Raw genomic sequence first — 19,614 nt, forward strand, 5'->3', positions numbered from 1 at the left:
CATTTTAAGATAAATTGGGATTTCTTTGTCCTCGTTTTAATATGACTAAAAATTTTTTTTATATCTATCTCAGTGCTCACACGTTTGCCATCCTTTGAATGGTATTACTAAATTATTTTTAATTTTTTAATGTAAAGAAGAACACTACCTTGACTACTTTAGAAGAATTTCCAGATCTGATTCTTATATTCACAAATGGAGAGAGAAAGCATTCGAAACTGGAAATTATAAAACTAGTAAAATCAATATCACTTTGTTATGGTTATTCTCGAGTCACTGTACCACTCAGTTTCGAAAATTATTAATTTAAACCCACAAGTAGCCCTCACTAGTAAGGTGTATGTCAAACATTACTAAATTATAATCGACTGAATGTACCACACGGTTTCGAAAATTATTTATTCGTAACCAAAAAGCCACCTGTAAATTTTGATACCTTGGATCTATAAACAAATTTACAAATATTCTTCAATTCAAATGATCCTATTGTGGTACTAGACTAATTGAAATTCATCCTCGCTTTATTTATTTTTGCATTCAATTTTTTCATTATTATTTCCTTAAATTTTGAGTGTTTATTTTTTGTCAATTAAGCGATAACGAAAATACGTGGATCGTTTTTTGTTTCTTTGAAATAATTTTTTTCTTCTTTTTTGGTTTTTTGCTATCAAAATATCGACTGGTCTTTAGTTCGCTTTTTTGTTTTCTTTTAGCGTTATAGCAATTCAGGTAGCTATTAAAGGAGTTGGTTCATTAAGATTTTACAAAGAAAATGCCGTTCGATCTAAATAGTTCAATAATATATACGAATAAAATAAAGAGATTTATATTATGTTTGCATGCATGTATACCAGTTTTGTGTATTGATATATTCCAAGGATTTTGATAAAGATCTCTCCTAATTTGTTTGGATTTCTTTTTAGTCCCTCTTTTTTTTTGTAGGTTTCTTGTAGGTTCTACTATCCTTTGAGCATGTAGAGAACATAAAAAGTAAATTAAATTTTTAAGTTATTTTTTCAATTATCAACTTTATATAGAATTCTATTTTTGCAAAAATATATATAAAAAAGAAAAATAGAAAGAAAACAAAAAATTTTCTGAGAATTAAATAAATCGCAGGTTGTTCTGATTTTCAAAATAGCAATTATTTAATAACAAGTGGGCAAAATAAATTTATTAATAGATCTAAGTTTTATTTATAAGAAAAAAGTAAGGAATTTTCAAGTATCATATTATATGTGGTACCAGCAGAGTATTTTTAAAGTTTCAAGGGGGATTGTAGCACAAAAAATAACAATTATAAATTACTAAAAAATAATTTGGGATAACCACCACATATTACCGCCCGTATCGTTTTATTGTTCTTTCAATAAAATTTTTATATTTTATTGTTGTTCTAAAAAAATTTTTTCCTAAGATATGTTTGATCTCAGGCCTAAAGTTGGCAGTAAATATTATGCCTCACTGTATGTATAAAACTTTGTACACGGGAATATTTAGATATCAATTTATTAAGGGCTTATTTTGATCAACAAATCATATGATTAATCAAACTAAATTTGTTTTTAAAAACTATTACTCATATTATGGAGTCGAATCTATCGTATGAATTGGTTTGTGTTTACAATAATAATACTAATAACGTTTTACGATAACTATCACTATCAGTAATAGTAATAGTGATTAGGACAAGTTGCAGTAATTACCAAACGTCCATTAGTTTAAACAAAATTTTCTTAAAAATTTGAAGCAAATCATAATTTAACTACTGCAAAGCTCAGATACAACCAGACATAATTTAACATTGGGAGGTCTTTAACAACAAGCAAATAATATGCACAAACATTATATTTGAACAGTCTTAAAACTATTGTCATTCAAACTTTTTAATCTACAATTCTAAACCATCAACATAAAATTAATAATTTAACCAAAAATTACTTTTACTACTTGTCATTTTTGAATACATACTTCAATAATTCTGTTAAATTACTTTACATATGTCAAAATGTCAAACAGATGACTTTTACGAGTATAAAGAAAATAATATTGATTTCAACTATGACAGTTTTTCAATTTTTTAAATTTTTTAAATTTTATTACTTATTTAAAATTAATTTTCTTAGATTATGTAATTAATAAATCTATTTTACTATATTGAGAATTTGAAAAAATAATTTTTGAAAAGAATTGAAATTTTATACCCAGTGTTGACATCGCAAATAAAAAAACAAAAAAATCAAGTTATTTTCTCAATGAATGAGTAAAAATTATTGCGGAAACAAAATTTCGAATTTGTTTTTAAATTCGAAAATGTGGAATTCGAATAAAAGAAAATCAACTTTTCACAATTTTATAAAAAATTTATTTTAGACTAGATTTTTCTTTATTTTTTTTTTTTTGTATTGTTAACGAATTTCCAAACTGTTGCTCTACTACAATAATTCATAATCATGTTTATTGTGTTGTTTGACAATTTTGAACACATTTTTTTTTAAACCAATATTATAAAATTCAATATTTTATTTTTATTTTTCCTTTGTTCGTCGCAATTAAATTTGAAAAAAAAAAAACAATAAAAACGTTTATTTTCGCCTTATTAACATAACAACCTGCTAACAAAATGAACGCTAATAAAATTGAATTCAATTCAAAAAATTGTACAAAAACAAAAAAATTAACCTAAAAATTTCAACGAAATACTTATTTGCAGTTTTTGTAAAAAGCACATTTTCTTAATGTCATTTAAAATCTTATGTCATATTTAAGAAAAGACATTTATAGAGTTTAATCGAAACCGAAGACGGTAGTGAGAAGGTTTGAGTTATTGTGCTATTAAGTTACTCTACTACTTCTTCTTCTAAGATATTTTCCTATCTTAAATTTTAGATATGGCACCACTATTTAAATAATGACATAAATAATTGAAAAACTCATCTATATGCGTTTTATACTATATTTGTGTCTAACAACCATCTTTCTTGCACTTTAAACGAATTTTTCGACGTCTTTTGTGTATGTTTTCAATTTTGGAAGCTGATTTATTCAAACATCCTCCTCTACTGTATATCTACATAGACTGTTAAGTGCAGTCTTTAAATTACAGTAGACAATAGGTATACAATATCGTCTACTTGTTATAAATTATCAAATAAGTTGAATGAGCCCCATTTGATACCATTTCTCTCTGGGCTGTAGATTTTTCTCAATATCTTGTGAATTATAATTAAATATTATTGACTGTAGTATTTTATAACTTCTATTTATTTTAATCTAACAACATGATTTCCTTGCACGCACGAACTATGAATTTTTGGGCCTTGATACTTTGCATTAATGATATTCATGACCGAATAACTTTTAGATTTCCAGAACTATCAATATTTCCCATTTTCAAAACTAGTCTAGAGAAGCTCTAATGCATCTTTTCTACATAAAATTATTCTGGAGTAATTTTGAATACTCTTTGCAACTTGTATTCTTTCTCGATTATGTCACTTAATTTATTAACATTATTCGATGTGATCTTCAATTCCATTGCGTATGGTCAGAATATTATTAACTATGTGTTGAACTACATTACGCCCCTCTCGATTGTAACATTGACTTAGCAATTTTCTAATTTTTAATACAATAATTGCAATATTTGTAAAAAATATTGAAAAAAAAATATTTGAAAATTTGCTCTAATATTGTATACAGAAATAGAATAAATTTTATTTGTCAGACAGACAAATAAGAACACCTGAATTGATTCAGCTTTAAGACAGACAAAAATCTAAGAACACTTAAAATTTTATTCAAAACTTTGCAATATTATTATATTTGAAAATTATTATATAGTAAATTAAGAAAATCAGTAAAATCTTGTTCTGTTCATAAATTTTACAAATAAAAATTTCGTAATTTCAACTAAAATTTTTCATAAAATATTATTCGAACTACATCATTTATTTATTTATTTATTTATATAATATAGATATATGTACATTTTGCTATATATGGCGGTTATTTTGTCTCTTAATTTTTCTAGCCACATTATATACAAACTGATATACAGAGGCATAGAATTAAAATATCTCCTATACTCGTATAACAAAAATTCGAAATTATATTTTTATTTTGTTATCTATATAATATTAATACTATTGAATTCGATTTTCATTGACATAAAAATAAATTTTAAATTAATTTTTTTTTTTTTGAAATTTTAGAAAAAATTAAATAAACCAAATAAAATACATATATATATATGTAGGTATAACTTTGAAAAACAGAACAAAAACCAAAAAATTACTTGAACAAAACTGAATGAAAAATTTACAAAAAAATTTTTAGTATTTCAATTTTCCAAAACGACTGACTATAAAGAGTAGCTGTATAGAAAAGCAAAAAAAAAAATGACCATTTTATTTAACAAACGGTTAGTTCACCTGTATTTTTATATAATAATGATTACCTGTAGTGCATATTATCTTGCCATTTTTATTAAAAATTCATGAATAAACGACACAAGAAAGAAAACAAAAAAATCGAATTTTAAAAAATAAAGTCGTCAATAACATGGTGTTCTTTTTTTTTTTCTTTCTTCATCTCTCTGTTATTCCCCTTAAATGTGGTTAAAATTACTGTTAATGTTGCAGCTATATTGGCTGCTGTATATAACTACATACCTATTTCTTATGTCACTAGGCTGCTATTGGTATAGTGTAGCCCGTTTAGCGAACCAAAAAAACTCTTATGAAATCTATTTATTTATTTTTTTATTTATATAAAATTATATTGCATATTAAATTTAAAAAAAAAAAAAATTCAAATAACTGCAACTGATTTCAAGTTTTAGATAATTTTTTTATTAAAAAATTTTTTTTTTTGTATCTAGTTCACCAGTTTGTGTTGTGTTTTTTTTTTTTGTTCTCTTTAGCTAATCAATTAATTCAATTTGATATTTATTTATTCGATTTTTATTAAATAATTTCTTATTTCAGCATAATATTCCATATTTATATATTATGTATATATATATATTTATAAATATTATAAATAAATTAATACGTAAACACAAAAAAAAAAAATGTTTTTCTATTTCACCTATTTTTATAAAAAAAAAAATTTTTTCATGTTTAATTTTAGATATTGGCCAAGAAACAACACCACGAGATTTACCAATATATGGTGATCCAGAAACAGAAATTTTATTAGAATTAATATTTCCAAAAGGTAATCCGAGTTTTATGTTAAATGGAAAACAATTAAAATTATTAAAACCATTGGATCGTGATGAAGAAAATTTAAGTCATATTGTATTTCAGGTAAGGCATTCATTCATTTGTATAATATAGTGTAAATAAAAAAATATTTAAATATTTTTTAACTGTGAATAAATAGTACGCATATGAAATTAAAAATATTGCAGAAGGCTGTGGTGGAAGAAACATTTTTTTTTTTGAATAATTAACAACAAAATTAATGCGTAAAGTTCTTATTGTACCTTCTGAAATATTTTCTTTTTATTAACGTATTAAGTTTATAAAAAATTATTTAAATCTTAAACGAAACTTTTAAACCGAGTCGAATAGGTCCCGTTTATGTACATCATATTTTAAAATGTATTAATTATGATTGCATTTTTAATATGTGTAAATATAAGCTTCTCTTGAAAAGCTTGTTTCCAAAATCTAAACCTAGGCAGGATTTTTAAAAATTCCGATAAACTTGATGACATCGAAACAATTTTTTGGTCTGGCTCCCGCAATATTCCAACTCTACCACATACTTCAATTAAAATTCAATTTAAAAGTATAATTTCGAAGTGAATGAAAATATGAATAGCGAATAAAAGGTTATTTGATCCTCCGAACAATATCTATTACTTTTCTTTGTTCGATTTCATAAATTTTGTTACTCCTTGGGCAATTCAATAAATTTAGTTGAATTTCGAACTTCAAAATTAAAGAAATAATAAAGATAATATGGAATGTGAGCAATTAAAAATTGAAGAAAAACCAAGTTTCTTTCTTAAATCTTTTGTTTCTTTGTTAATTGTTTTATACATTTGTTTTAGACTAACATTATTAAATGTTAAAAAAATTATATCAAGAAATTATATGCAATTTTTTTGTAGAAGATCAAATATTTAGAACAAATCCTTGATAAAATTTTATAGGAACTTTAGTCACAATTGCATTGATAATCGAATACCATTAGTACAATATTGACTCATACAAACTTCATCTCAATGTAAACAACACTTAGTAAATATGTGGTGTACAGTATAAAGCAATATGAAGAATAATTTTCCAATAATTTTTTTATACCTCTGTAGTTCAGTTTATAGCGCATCTACCTAGGAAGCGGTACGTCACTGTCTTAAATCTGCTCTGCGGTTGTATGAAGAACAAAACTGCAAGCTGTATTAAATTAGAAATATCTTAAAAACTTCTTATTCTTATATTTCATTAAATTTCAATTAATATTCGAATTTTAAGAACTTTAATTACATAAAGTTAGAGAACAAACAAATATAGAGAAACTTATTTTAAAGTAATCCACCAATAAAATTAAATCATATTTAAGAATTTATTTAATTTTTACACGAATATGTTGAAAAATTTAATTAACAGAAATAAACCTACCATATAGTTAAATATTTTATAATAAAGTCATATAATTTATGTTATTATAAAAGTATAAAACTTTTAATACCATTAAAAATTTATGTAAATTATTTTTTTTTTTGTTGATTGCAATAAAATTTAATTTACTATGTTTAATTTACTTCTGGTAAACCATTACACTAATAAACATAAATTAAATAAAATCTAATAATAAACTTTATTAATTTGATATTTTATAACCTATTTGAGTGTATTTAAAACAAATAAGGTAAATGTAATATAAACGTGCGGTGTAATGTAGTTTAATAATTGAAAATAATTCAATTGGATTAAAATTTAAATTGAAAATAATTTTTTTTTTTTCATTTCTTTTAAATTAATTACATTTAAAACTTGTGTTAAATTTTCAATAAGAATGAAATGAAAGAGACTTACAAATTGCTAACGTGGAATAGGAATTAGTAACTCAATAAAATTGAATTTAATTTTCGTAAATTTCCTTTTTTATTGAAGGAAGCGATTTGAAAGATTCAAACCAATTTTGTATGAAATACAAAAGATATTGCTCTTTAAAGATATTGCTATTGAGAGCATCAAATTCAAGCAAATCAAATTACTATGTACATATTTATATATAAAATTGAATTCTAGATCAATGCCACTATGATGAAATATTCTTAAAAATAAACAATATCTTCAGTAAATTCGAATATTCGGTAATATTTCTCGTTCCCATATTATTTCTTAAAGGGATTAGAATACAATTATTACCTGATTAACGGTTTGTTTGTTTAATATGATCTAACTATAGGTGACTAAACATGACTAAATTTGATTTCATGAGAATTTTATTTTTATATATTTTTATTATAACATACGATTTTAGTTAATTGTAATTCTCGTACACTGAAAACACTCGTCATTATTTTGGTAGCCAGAAAACATATTAGAAATATTTCTGCCTCCATATTGAATACATGTTTATTATTTAGTATGATATACAAAGCTGATTTGCGACATATAAAATATAGATAGATTTTATGACTTCATTTTCAATTGAACTAATTGTGAGACTTTTCATATTACTTTGAAAATTTAGCTAAATTTTATGATTGTTTATGCAACAGAACGTATTCGATTACAGCTCTTACTGTAATGGTTTTTGAATATGTAGTAATAAAACGTATCTGTTATATCTAAACTATATGCAAACAATTTGGTCAATTTATATAGCTATCTTTTTTCTATATATAAAATCTGGAAAGAGAATGCTTAAGTGAAGTTCCATAGTCTTGACTGGAATTAATAATTGCAAAAGCACTGAAATTTTATACTGCATCAGCAGAGTAACGAAAACGAAACAGAATAAGAAAAAACAAAAAAAAAACAACTTATATTAAGAATGTCGTGCAATGAAACATGGCAGAAAATATCCCTGCCTTAACCTGGTTATTATAATAGAATCTTTTCTTTTCCAAATTTTTCAAATAATTCCAAACCGGTATATTATCTGTAATTTCTTTCAATTTACTAGTTTAATTTGATTGTCTCCATTCTTGACTAAAAATACCTTTAAATTTTTGTGCCACCAATCTTTTCAAATCTGTATAAACTTGTTCATAATTTTCTACTATTAGTGAATTTATAGAATTTTTAGCTCATCATCATCATTTCCCTTTATATTTGTATATGATGGCACCCACAAAAATGAAAAATTATTCTTAGACACATAAATTGTTTCTTGTGTCGCGGGATGCGAAAGAATAAGACTACTAAATAGATTTGAACGCAGTCAGATAATCAGAGCACACGACCGACCACTTTTTTGTTTATAAAATTTTCATTGATATATTCTACAGCCTTCAGTATTGCATATAGCATCACTATTTAAGCACATTTCATATATTCACTTTACTGCATATTAAACTTCGTATTAATTAAGTCAACAATATTATAAACAAATTGAAAATTACTTCCAACATAATTAACTAAAATAATTAATGAAAAATCATTAAAGAGAAGCACATCTTATTTTCAAAAACCTATGAGTTACAAAATTATCATATTAATACCAAAAAACAAAAAAAAAAATTATTAATAAATTATCGGCAAAAAATTTTTACTTAACTATAATTAACTTTTAATCACTTGTTAATCTTATGTCAATGTTAAAATATTTTTAATTTTAAACACAACAAGAAGAAAAAAATGCATATAATTAACACGAATTTATCTTTTCTCTAAAAACACACCATACACACCATACATATAACATTTATCATAATTTAAAAATATATTAATTTGTCATTTCTTCATTTTTTTTTTCTTCTGTTGTTCATGTTATAGGTGTCATGTACCATTAGATCATCGAAAAAGAAACGTAATATACCAATAATAGTTCGAGTATCTGACATAAATGATAATGCACCACAATTCGTTAATACACCATATGAAGTCACTGTGCCAGAGGTGAGTTAAAAATATTCATTTTTTTTTATTTTTAAAATTTACACTTAAAAATTAAATAATTTTATTCGTATACACCCTTTTGAATTTTTTCAATATTTTTAATTTAAGTGATAAGTTAATTTTCTATATAATTTTTCTTATACTAATTATAATAAATGAAGATGAAAAAAAAAAATTTAATTTTTAATATTTAAAATATTAGTCAATTTATTACTGAGGTTTATTAACCTCTTTTTTCCCGTTTACTTTAAAATTTGCATAAAAATCAAACGTTTGTTTTTTGTTCACTAAAGGCAAACAGAAGTTTTAATAGCTTTCACTGTATAGTGCGGTATGTACGAGAATGTAAACAGCGGAAGTGATTTTTGTTTTTGAACTTTCCAGGGTTATTTAGTTTTTTCGGTGTTTTTGCTTATTAAAGCATTCATTAATTTATTCTAGAGCGTTATTTATAGCGCTAGATAACATCAAAAATTAATTGAAGACCATTTCATGTTTTGGAAAAAAATTTGAATACTTAATTTTTTTTTTTTAATATTCTATATTATGATGTCTTCAATATAAGAAAATAAATTGAGAATTAGAAAATTTTAGATAAAACAAAAAAATTAATAATTAGTTGTTAATAAATATTTTGATTTAGATATCAGACAGGGGCTGCAAACTATTAAATAGCACTCGTAGGCAAGATTGCACAGATCGGAATACTTTGTAAACTAAAATGAAAATTTTATTCTTCATATATTTCAATATCTATTTCACTATTAAATCTATCTTCAGCGAAAATTTCCTTACGGGACTAAGCCATATAAAGTACTCACTTTCGCCGAATTTCACTGGCGGAGGGTAGACTCAACATATGACTGCTTTAGGATATAAGCTAATAATTTAAACTATTAAGCAATAATATGAAAAATTTACAACACTAATTTCGAAAATATCTTCTATTTTCTGTATGACTTCCAGGGCTCTTAATTAAACTATTGTGAAATGAGATAAAGCAGTAATGAAATTTTAACAAAAATATTCAAAATTTTTTGTAAACTAATATAACTAAGTACGACAATTTGAGTAAAATTCAAAAATTCAAATTCTAAAGACCAAAAAGCAATTAAAAGCTTCTATCGCACTAAAATTAGAATTACTTGTACTTTTCATTCATAAAACAAACATTTTTTGCGTTATAAATGAAATAACAAATACGTTATACACAACAGACCACATTCACATGCATACATTCATTAACAATTCTGAAATTGCTTAATGTCATTGATCGGGAGAACCAAAAATTTCGGTTTTGTCGTTTTTTCTTTTCATATTATTAAACAATTTTTACAAACTTCTTACAATAAACCGAAATTCTTAAAGAAAAAAAAAATTATTTTTAAAAATTAGTTTAGAAACTCCACTTTGTTTTTTAACATTTCTAAATAATAAAAAATGATTAATTATTCATAATGAAAATTCTATTGAGATATTGAAAACTGTAGGCGATTTTTAATGTAGTAAAGAAAAAAATAAAATTAAATAACACCTCCATAATATACAAATTATGAGATACAATAATTTTTTGAAAAGAAAAGGGATCAAAGGAATTTAAAAATTCATTATAGAATAAAAAAAAAGTTTTTGTTCTTAAAAAAATTCTATAGATTTAAATTCATATACAAAACTGTTAAATGACATTGTTATAATAAAATTAATTATCTTAAAAGTGTCAAAATAATTAGTGAGAACACAATGAAATTGAAAGAACAAAAAAAAGAACAACATGAGACATAAAAAACTTGCAAAGAAATGTAAGAGATGAAAGGCATTCACACATCTTTCAAACCACACCTAAACGCCGCACAATAAGACAAACTAGAAATTCACACTCTTTCTTTAAATTAATTTCACTATACAACTACTATTTTTTTTGTGTTTCCTGGGGACCGAGGCCATTAAGTACCTTTCACGTCGACCCATAGGATTTTTGTGATTCCCGGCTCATCTACATCAGCCCTATAGCTAAACTCCTGACAAACCACAGTACGGCATCCACATCAAGCCGCGAGATTCTTCCTGGGGTTACAAATCCCCCCCACCCCGGAACATCCCAGCCAACATTCTCTTTCAGGCACAAACGGCAGACTCCGTCCCCTGCCCGGCGCATCCTTTCTTGATGGACCATCGAGAGGCAGTGTTCAGTGAGAACTCCAACCAATAGCCTTAAATCTAGACGACCAAAGCATAGCCAGCCTCCGTCTCCCCAGTTTACACAAATGTTTTAGATTGCCAAGGACCCGAGCAGCTACTTCTATGTTCAACTACACTTAATATCTTTCTATTAAATTGGTCCTATTTTAACAAAATTTGCTATTGTAAATTTGTAGTTTTGTAAAACCGAGTCAACGCAGCGGAATACAATCACAAAAATACTGTTATACAAAACTTAGTTGTTGAACCCTGTTATTTATGTTAAGGCATAATTAAAATATATTTAATATTTTTTAAAATTTACCTTATACACGATAATATGACAAATTTTTTAATTCTTTGGCTTATATGAAGTCAAAATTAGAAAATAAAAAAAATTATGTAATATCTCCCCGAAATATACCTTGTTCAGTTTGATCCCAGTGGGAAAAAAAATTTTAAATTATAGTCCAATTGTAGAAAAAGTTGAAAAATTTTGTAATAAATGAAAAATATAAATAATAATATTGTAAATTATTTTAATAATATTTTGACTTGCGACCTCAGTTTTCAAACGAAAATTATATGTATATATACAAGTTAAGTCCCATAAGATCTACAGAATATAAAATTCAACTTATATAAATTAAATTCGAATATGTAATCAGAAACCATTAAAAACAAGTTATTATTGCATTAACATTTCCGTAATGATTTTTTCCTTTTCGCATTTAATATTAATTTATGATTAAAACTAAAATATAAGTGCACCTAATTCTATAAATTATTTACATTATTACTTAATCTTAGATCTGTCAGAGTGAAATATGTATAAGAAAAACAAAAAATAAATTGCTTCCATATTTAATAAATTTATACTGTGAAATCATCAATCCAGATAATTTAATACCATATTAAATTTTTTTTTTAAATTAATATAAAAATCATTAGTGAATGCATCTGCATTGGCATTTTACGTGAAACGTGCTACCATCGCCATCAACAACACATAATATTAAAATAAATATAAAAGTATATACACGAGTATAATTGACAGGTTTAAGCAATTAAAATTTAACTACAGTATACTAAAACTCAAAGTATACTAAAAATTTATGCTACTTATTTTTAATAATTGAAAATAGAAATTAAACTGGAAAATCAAAATTAACTACATACACTTATGCATGTACCTCTAATTATTATGTGTGCATATGTACAAAACATATTTACACGTAGAAATTAATACAAGTATATGTGATTGTTTTTATGAATGAAAACTTTCGTTGAACAATAGTTCATTCCTATATTTTAATAAATTATTTTTAAATTTCTATGAGAAAGAAAATGAAAATATCTTAATAATAGCAATAGCAAAATTTAGATATCTACTTTAATCATTTTTACTTCCAGGATTTCTAAACTTTAGTACTGTGACTACTACAAAATGGGTTTGCTAAAAAATTAGTGATCGAAACAAACATGAGAGGTGATAAATTTTGTTTGTTTTTAAGAAAACACCTTATCAATATCCAGCACAACGAATAAAGTCTACCGTATTGCAGTTTTGACATTTCAAAATTGAACTGCCCAGCAGTATAAAATTTCTGTGTCAATATATAACTGGCGTTTGTATAAAACGCGAAAAAGTAAAAATAATTTTCAGATTCAACAGCCAACTCTTGGAATAATAGAGTCGAATCAATTGTAATTGTTGCATGGCGATTTCGTTGGGAACAGTCACAATCACGCGGCTTGTTACGAAATAAACTTGACTCTGTATATATTTTAATTATTTATTAGCGAGCCCATGGTGTATGGCTGTGATCTTAGAAGTAAGGAAAAGATATTTTATTTTTCATTTAACTGTTCTATTTCTTTCAGATTTACGATATTTTTTGTTTTTCTCTCTGGTGCGTACATGAGTAAATTAAAAGGTTTTCTGACGTGGTCACATATAAATATTTGCCTATGTGAGAAGCACAGATTTCCCAAATCTAACCCATACACTCATGACAATAATCGCAACGAAAACTGAACCTAGAACTTTAATATAAAACGTTTTCTTTTGAATTCGTTTTAGAGGAATGGGGCCTCACAGGGGTAATTTCCAAAAAACTTTAATTCTTTCTAACAATACTCAATACGTTACTCAAAACATTCGCGGGAGTTTTCAAAAAAAAAACTTACCAAAGCTTCATAGTGATCGGGTTAATTTATTAGTGTAGAAGCGCACAAGTGACACACAAAAATTGCTACATTTTGTTGTTTTTATAAACAAATATAGAAGATTAAATATTTTCAACGGAAAATTTTTATAGAATCATACAACTTTTAAGAACTTCTGATATAAATGGTTTGTGAGTATGCATTTTTATATGAAAATTCATAAACACATAATATGTACAGACATACAATCTTATGTTAAAAATATGTGTTATAAAAAGACAGTCAGAAAAACGGTGTATTTTTCACATAACTTTTCTTATAATTACACCAGGAACACATAAATATGCACACAAATAATAATTTACACTTATATGCATGCTTCCACGGATCATTTATGCTCACACATGTTTATTGTTTTTTTTTTTTCCTGTGTCATTCTTATAAAATATAAGATGACGCGCGGTCATTGACTGTCATTTACCTTATGGTCAATTCATTTGCAAAATAAAACAATTTTTTACTATGCATTATTTTTCGTTGTTCTGCTTTGTTTGCACTTTATTTTTTCTTAAATGAAAGGTTATTAGGTCGAAAAAGTAATAATTTTTTTTTCCTGCCTCCATTTTACACAAAAGAATTTTAATTAAGAAAATACATAAAAATGACAAGATGTAATGACACATTTTACAGTAATCTTTGGTAAATTTTCTTTTATATTAACCACGAATTATATTTAAAAAAATGATGGTTATACACACATTACTCATGTACATTCCAAGGGGGAAATGAACGAATAATGATTTCACACGAATTTTAAATATTTATGCGTTTTATGTGGGTTAAGAGAAAGAAAAAAATTAGTGTAAATGCACTTAAGTGGTTTATAAAAAGCATTAATTTATAATACTTAGTTTTTGCTATATTGTCATGTTTAATTCCTGATGAACTCAGTGAAAACTTGAACTCTGTCAGAATTTATCACATACCTATGTAAGCGCACATCCTTTCCAGTATAATATTATGTAAGTAAAATTATTTGAAACATTTAATAACGTTAAAAGTTTATTGGTGCATAATATAGAATCTAAATTTTCTTGGAAAAGCAAAACATTATAAGTTTGTTCGTATGTAACTAATTAGCTTGTTTATTGGGTCAATAGTAAATTAAAATGGCAAGATAGTAATGAACAATAATTGTTGCAATTCTTTGATGTTACCCGGACGCTTATACAAAGAATAAATTAAATACCTTCTAGAATAAGTGTAAATAACAGGGAAAAATTCTGTAAATAATTTCTCATGAAGTTTCGAAACAATTTCTGTGAAATTGTCGAAATACCGAAAATGAGCCAAAATCAAACTGAATTTTTCTAAAGTGAGGCATGCTTGGTTTTCCAATAGTGTATAAATTGCAAAATAAGAGTAAAGTCTAATTTTCAAGCTCTTTTTTAACCCTCTCTCTTTATTATAACTCATTTTTATTTAAACAATTCTCGTATTTGTTGTAAACAATTAATAAATTACCCTTGCACATCTCACCCTCTAATAACCACTTAAGCAATTTAATTTTTCAAGTTTCGTATCTTAATCTTTTATCTCGCAAACTAATCTAAATTTTCAAGTTAACTAAAAACAGTTCTCCACAGTATTCGCACAAAATGTTTTTCCAAGTTAAGACACTACTGTAACAGAGGTGCGAAATATATTAGAGTGAGTGTAAAATATGTAATTGCAATTATAATATTGTGACATTTAATGACAAAATTAACGGTTTTTCCTTATAGTTTCAACATCCCGCATTCTTTTTTTTAATAAAAGGAATGTTTTTTGAAAAAATAGCATTAATGTACCAATCCATGGAACATGACTCAAGAAACCGCAAGTTTATGAAAGAAAACTACAATATTAAGTACAAATATACAAAAAAACCTAAACAATATTAGAATTAAATAACAAAAAAATTTAAGGTTTATTGTAGCAAAAAAAAAACCTTTGATTACAAAATAAATCTCACAAAATTTAGTAATGCAGACTTTTGTGATTTTTTAACAAAAAGACATTTTATTGTACTTTATAGTGTTACAACACTAAACAATCTTAATTATGTACATTAAATACACATCCAAATATACAAGTAAAAAATAGAGATTTTTTTTATTTATTTCTTATTCGACCCGTGATCACTATTAATTTGCTCTAAACGTACGTTTTATCCAAGGTAATTCACAGACTACATGACTGCTTGCCATAACAAGGTATGTGTTTAAAACGCCACTCCTCATAAACTTTTTTTTTTAATTTTTTTCTTATTCCTTTCAAATTCGAAGTTTAATATAGAAAAATTTGCAAAAAATTTTTATTATTGATTGAAATTTTGTATTTAGATCTTCTAGTTTTACGCGATTCTAATCTTTATTTCATTGCAGAACAAAGAATTGAAATATATTTGCAAAGCTACAAAAAAACTCATATACAAAATCAACAAGTTTTTACTTTTATAATTTTTTTTTTAATTTATTCACTTCGATATTTTATTATTCAATAAATAAAATGTAAATTAAATCCTTGTTTTTTTCTTAATTCAATTTAATCTGAAATGAAATACGAACTTCTTTTTTTATAATTTACTGCACTAAAACCAACTATACTGTAGTATAATTGTGGTGATTTGTTACTTTGGTTTTCATTATAAGAGCATACATAAAAGGTAGTGTACTCTACTTCTTACTTAAAATTTTATTACATTTTTTGTTCAAATTTTTTAAATACTATTGAACACATTCTTTTAGAACAGTTTGTCAATGGGAGTCGTGAATTATTGATAATTACATAAATGAAATCATTATTATATAAATATTGCCAGATACAAAATAATTTATTGTCATCTCATTATAGCCATTATTAAGAACAGAGCTGTCATACATTTTTGCTTAGCAACATTGTAATCAGTTATATGTCGCGAAATTTCCATTTATGTTAAATAAAATTATGTTGCATTTTCATGAATTCCTTGAATGTGCCTGTTTCTAGTTTAATTTCTAGTCGAAATTAATTTTGATAATTTAAATTAATAGGAAAAACAATAGGAGCAATGCGAACAATAGGAATAAGAATATTGCGAGTGATCACTTAATGTTGCAGCAACTTTCTATAAAATAATTTACTCAAATATTTCTGAATTGCTACGTTTGTAACAAAGTGTTTTGGTTTCGAAAAAAATATTCTTAATGTTACTAGAAATCTTATTAAAACTGACGAAATGTCATTCATAGAATTGAAGATTATTCCGTATATCAGAAATAATTTGGTATTTCGGTTTTTAAATACAATTGTAAATACATTTTCAACTTATTTTCACAAATGCAATTTTACTTTATAATTTTTACTAAGGGATGGACATGTACGCACTTTGTTCTCTTGCGGTTACACGAGAGAATACTATTTTACTTAATTTTAGTTAACAACCAAATTGGTTGCTAATATTATAAATTAAAATGATATTTGATTGAAAAATAACCGCACAATAAGCGACATCTATAATTCGATTCAAAATTAATATAAACTAAGGTTTATGAAAAAAACCAAATGAATCTATAAAATTTTTTTCTTCATTTGTCAAATAAGTTGCTACATGTACTTCGTTCTACTACACTGTTGTTATGACGCATATTAATTTTAGAATTAAATGTCAATATTTATGAGCAATGTCATGCCATAACTCCTTATCTAATATAAATAATATCACATGAGAGAGTAATGATAATTTTATTATTCTAAATTAAACCTTTTAATTGCTTTATTATTACAATTTTTAATTAAATGAAATCAATTTTTTGTTTTTAACATTCTTGCAATAAAATTTGCAAATAAATCATTTGATTTAATTTAATCAGAAAAATTTTAATTTCCTATATGCTACAAATTTAAACTAGTTTGAATATGAAATTAAAACATAATTTTTTATGTTATATTTTGCCCCAATAAATTAAAAATTTTTTAATATTCTATAATATTGAAAATTTTACATAATTGTACAACGACAACTAATTTTAATATTTAAATAAATTAAATATTTTTCATAAAATTTTTTTTTTTAAATTATTGAAATTCTTACCAGTTTTCTTTGTGTATTTCTTATCGTACTTGGTGTTACTACAATTGAGGTGCATAAAAAATTTATTTAATTGCGAATTTTTTAAAAACAAAATATCAAAAAATAATTTATAATCGTTTATACTCGTACTTTGTAAAATAATATTCTTAACGATAGTTAACCTCAGCAATCAAAATATGAACGAGATCGGTAGTTATACATAAAAAATAAAGAAAAAACAAAAACATAAACAAAATTGGCTGAAAAGATCAATTTCTGAAACATTAATTTAATTTCGAGTAACCGGAATATTCGAAATGAGAAAAAAAATATAACAATTTAATTCCAGTGAATATGGGCAATCATTTTTTGGGATTCAATTTTCAGTAAACGTTTTAATAAAAAAAGAAAACCTTTGAAGCTCTTTATATTGAATTGGTTATTCTATATAGTTCGAATTCATAGAACATTTAGTGGGTATAACAGATTTTTAATAATAATTTACTCCTTGGAAAGCATTTAATTCTCTCCATGAATTTATTAAAATAATTTTGAGAGCTTTTATATCCCACCACAGCACAGTCTACAATAAAACTGTTGAAATTTTCTATTGTGTTAATTAGGCCCGGTTCTAATTTTTTCAGCGCCCTACAAAAAGTGCGCTCCTCCCGCTTCAAAAATAATGGACAATAACCATTGCAAATTTTTCATAACAATTGCGCCCCAGTTTTCCAACGATAACTGCTTTTGCTTACTTTGCATATATGGTATATTCAACCCTGGTGGTTAATAACAATGTATATATGCCGCGTTGCAGATAAAATTCAAGTCATTCTCATCTGAAGCAAATCATATTCAAATCCTAACCATTCAAAGGAAGTCATATTTATCGTAAATACTTTTTTACTGATGAAGGCTAATATTGCGACTCTCTGGCATTCAATCCTTATTTGATTAAACTAGTTGCAATGCAATTAAACAAACAACATTAATGGCTCACTAAAAACTCACAGAAACTACAAAATTCAGGGATTTTACATTTTTTGATAATAATTTCCTACATATTACGATTAACTAAACAATTATATAGATGACTGTAAGGCCAACAAAAGCGACACAATATTAAAAATTAAAAAAAAAAAAACAAAACGGACAGGATGAGAAAATTCACTACTCTAATTTCAAGGTTAATCTGATTTAATTTCTTTACGTATACAAAATTTGCGGTTTATTAATAACCACACAATAAATAATCGGGTAGTTATTGGTTACATACTTAAATATTATTAAAAAATTGAATAGCGGTGGGATGTAATCAATATAAAAGAGCTCTCACGTTTAATATAATAAATATGGAAAAAAATAACAACAAACAACATTAATATTATTTTTAATCAGAGTTTGACTTGTTCTGTAAAAACGAAAAAAAATGACAATAAAATAATGAGAAATAAAAAAAAATTAAAATCATTTGTACTTACATACAAACATGAAATTTATTCACATGGAAAACCAAAACAATAGCTACCAATAAATGCAACAACACAAACATATTATACGCATATACATTGATTGAACCACAAACTATATAACAATAATTTTTGTTTGGAAAACCGCTAAAGTCATTTTGAATGCATTTTTTTTTTTTTTGACATGTTACAGATTTTACACTGTATACTTACATATATGGTGGTAGACAGAGAAAAAATACAAAAACAACAAAAAACAAAACTGTTATACAAATGAGAAATGAGAGTTTTTATTCCATTGCTGCTCTGATTGTTCTCTTTTTTGTTTTTTTATTTGGGTTTTGATTTCTAAATATTCATAAGAAAAGATTGGTACTTGTACAACAACACACTAGAATCACCAAATATAGATGGAGTTGGAAGCAAATTTAAATTACAACAATTTTACATATTTTAATCGTAAAACAAAAATTTTTTACTGAAACAAAAGAGACCTTTTCGCCTCCTTTTTGTTTTTAATTTTGCCGTTTTCTTTATTGTTGAAAAGGTAACACTTTAGACAGCAGCTTTTTCTTTTTATTTTACTCCTTTTTTTTGGCTCTTATTTTCCATAATTTTT

General features: G+C 25.1%; 1 protein-coding gene across 1 annotated transcript in view; it reads left to right on the top strand.

The window, feature by feature from the left end:
- LOC129607043 (cadherin-99C) overlaps positions 1-19,614 on the top strand; it is a 220,501-nt gene that overhangs the window by 139,341 nt on the left and 61,546 nt on the right. The window contains exons 6-7 of the mRNA XM_055517737.1: positions 5,134-5,312; positions 8,964-9,086. Of these exons, the coding sequence (XP_055373712.1) occupies positions 5,134-5,312; positions 8,964-9,086 (302 nt within the window). The remainder of the gene's footprint in view (positions 1-5,133; positions 5,313-8,963; positions 9,087-19,614) is intronic.

This window comes from Condylostylus longicornis, unplaced genomic scaffold (assembly GCF_029603195.1).
Source record: "Condylostylus longicornis isolate FDR11 unplaced genomic scaffold, ASM2960319v2 ptg000026l, whole genome shotgun sequence".
Taxonomy (NCBI): domain Eukaryota; kingdom Metazoa; phylum Arthropoda; class Insecta; order Diptera; family Dolichopodidae; genus Condylostylus; species Condylostylus longicornis.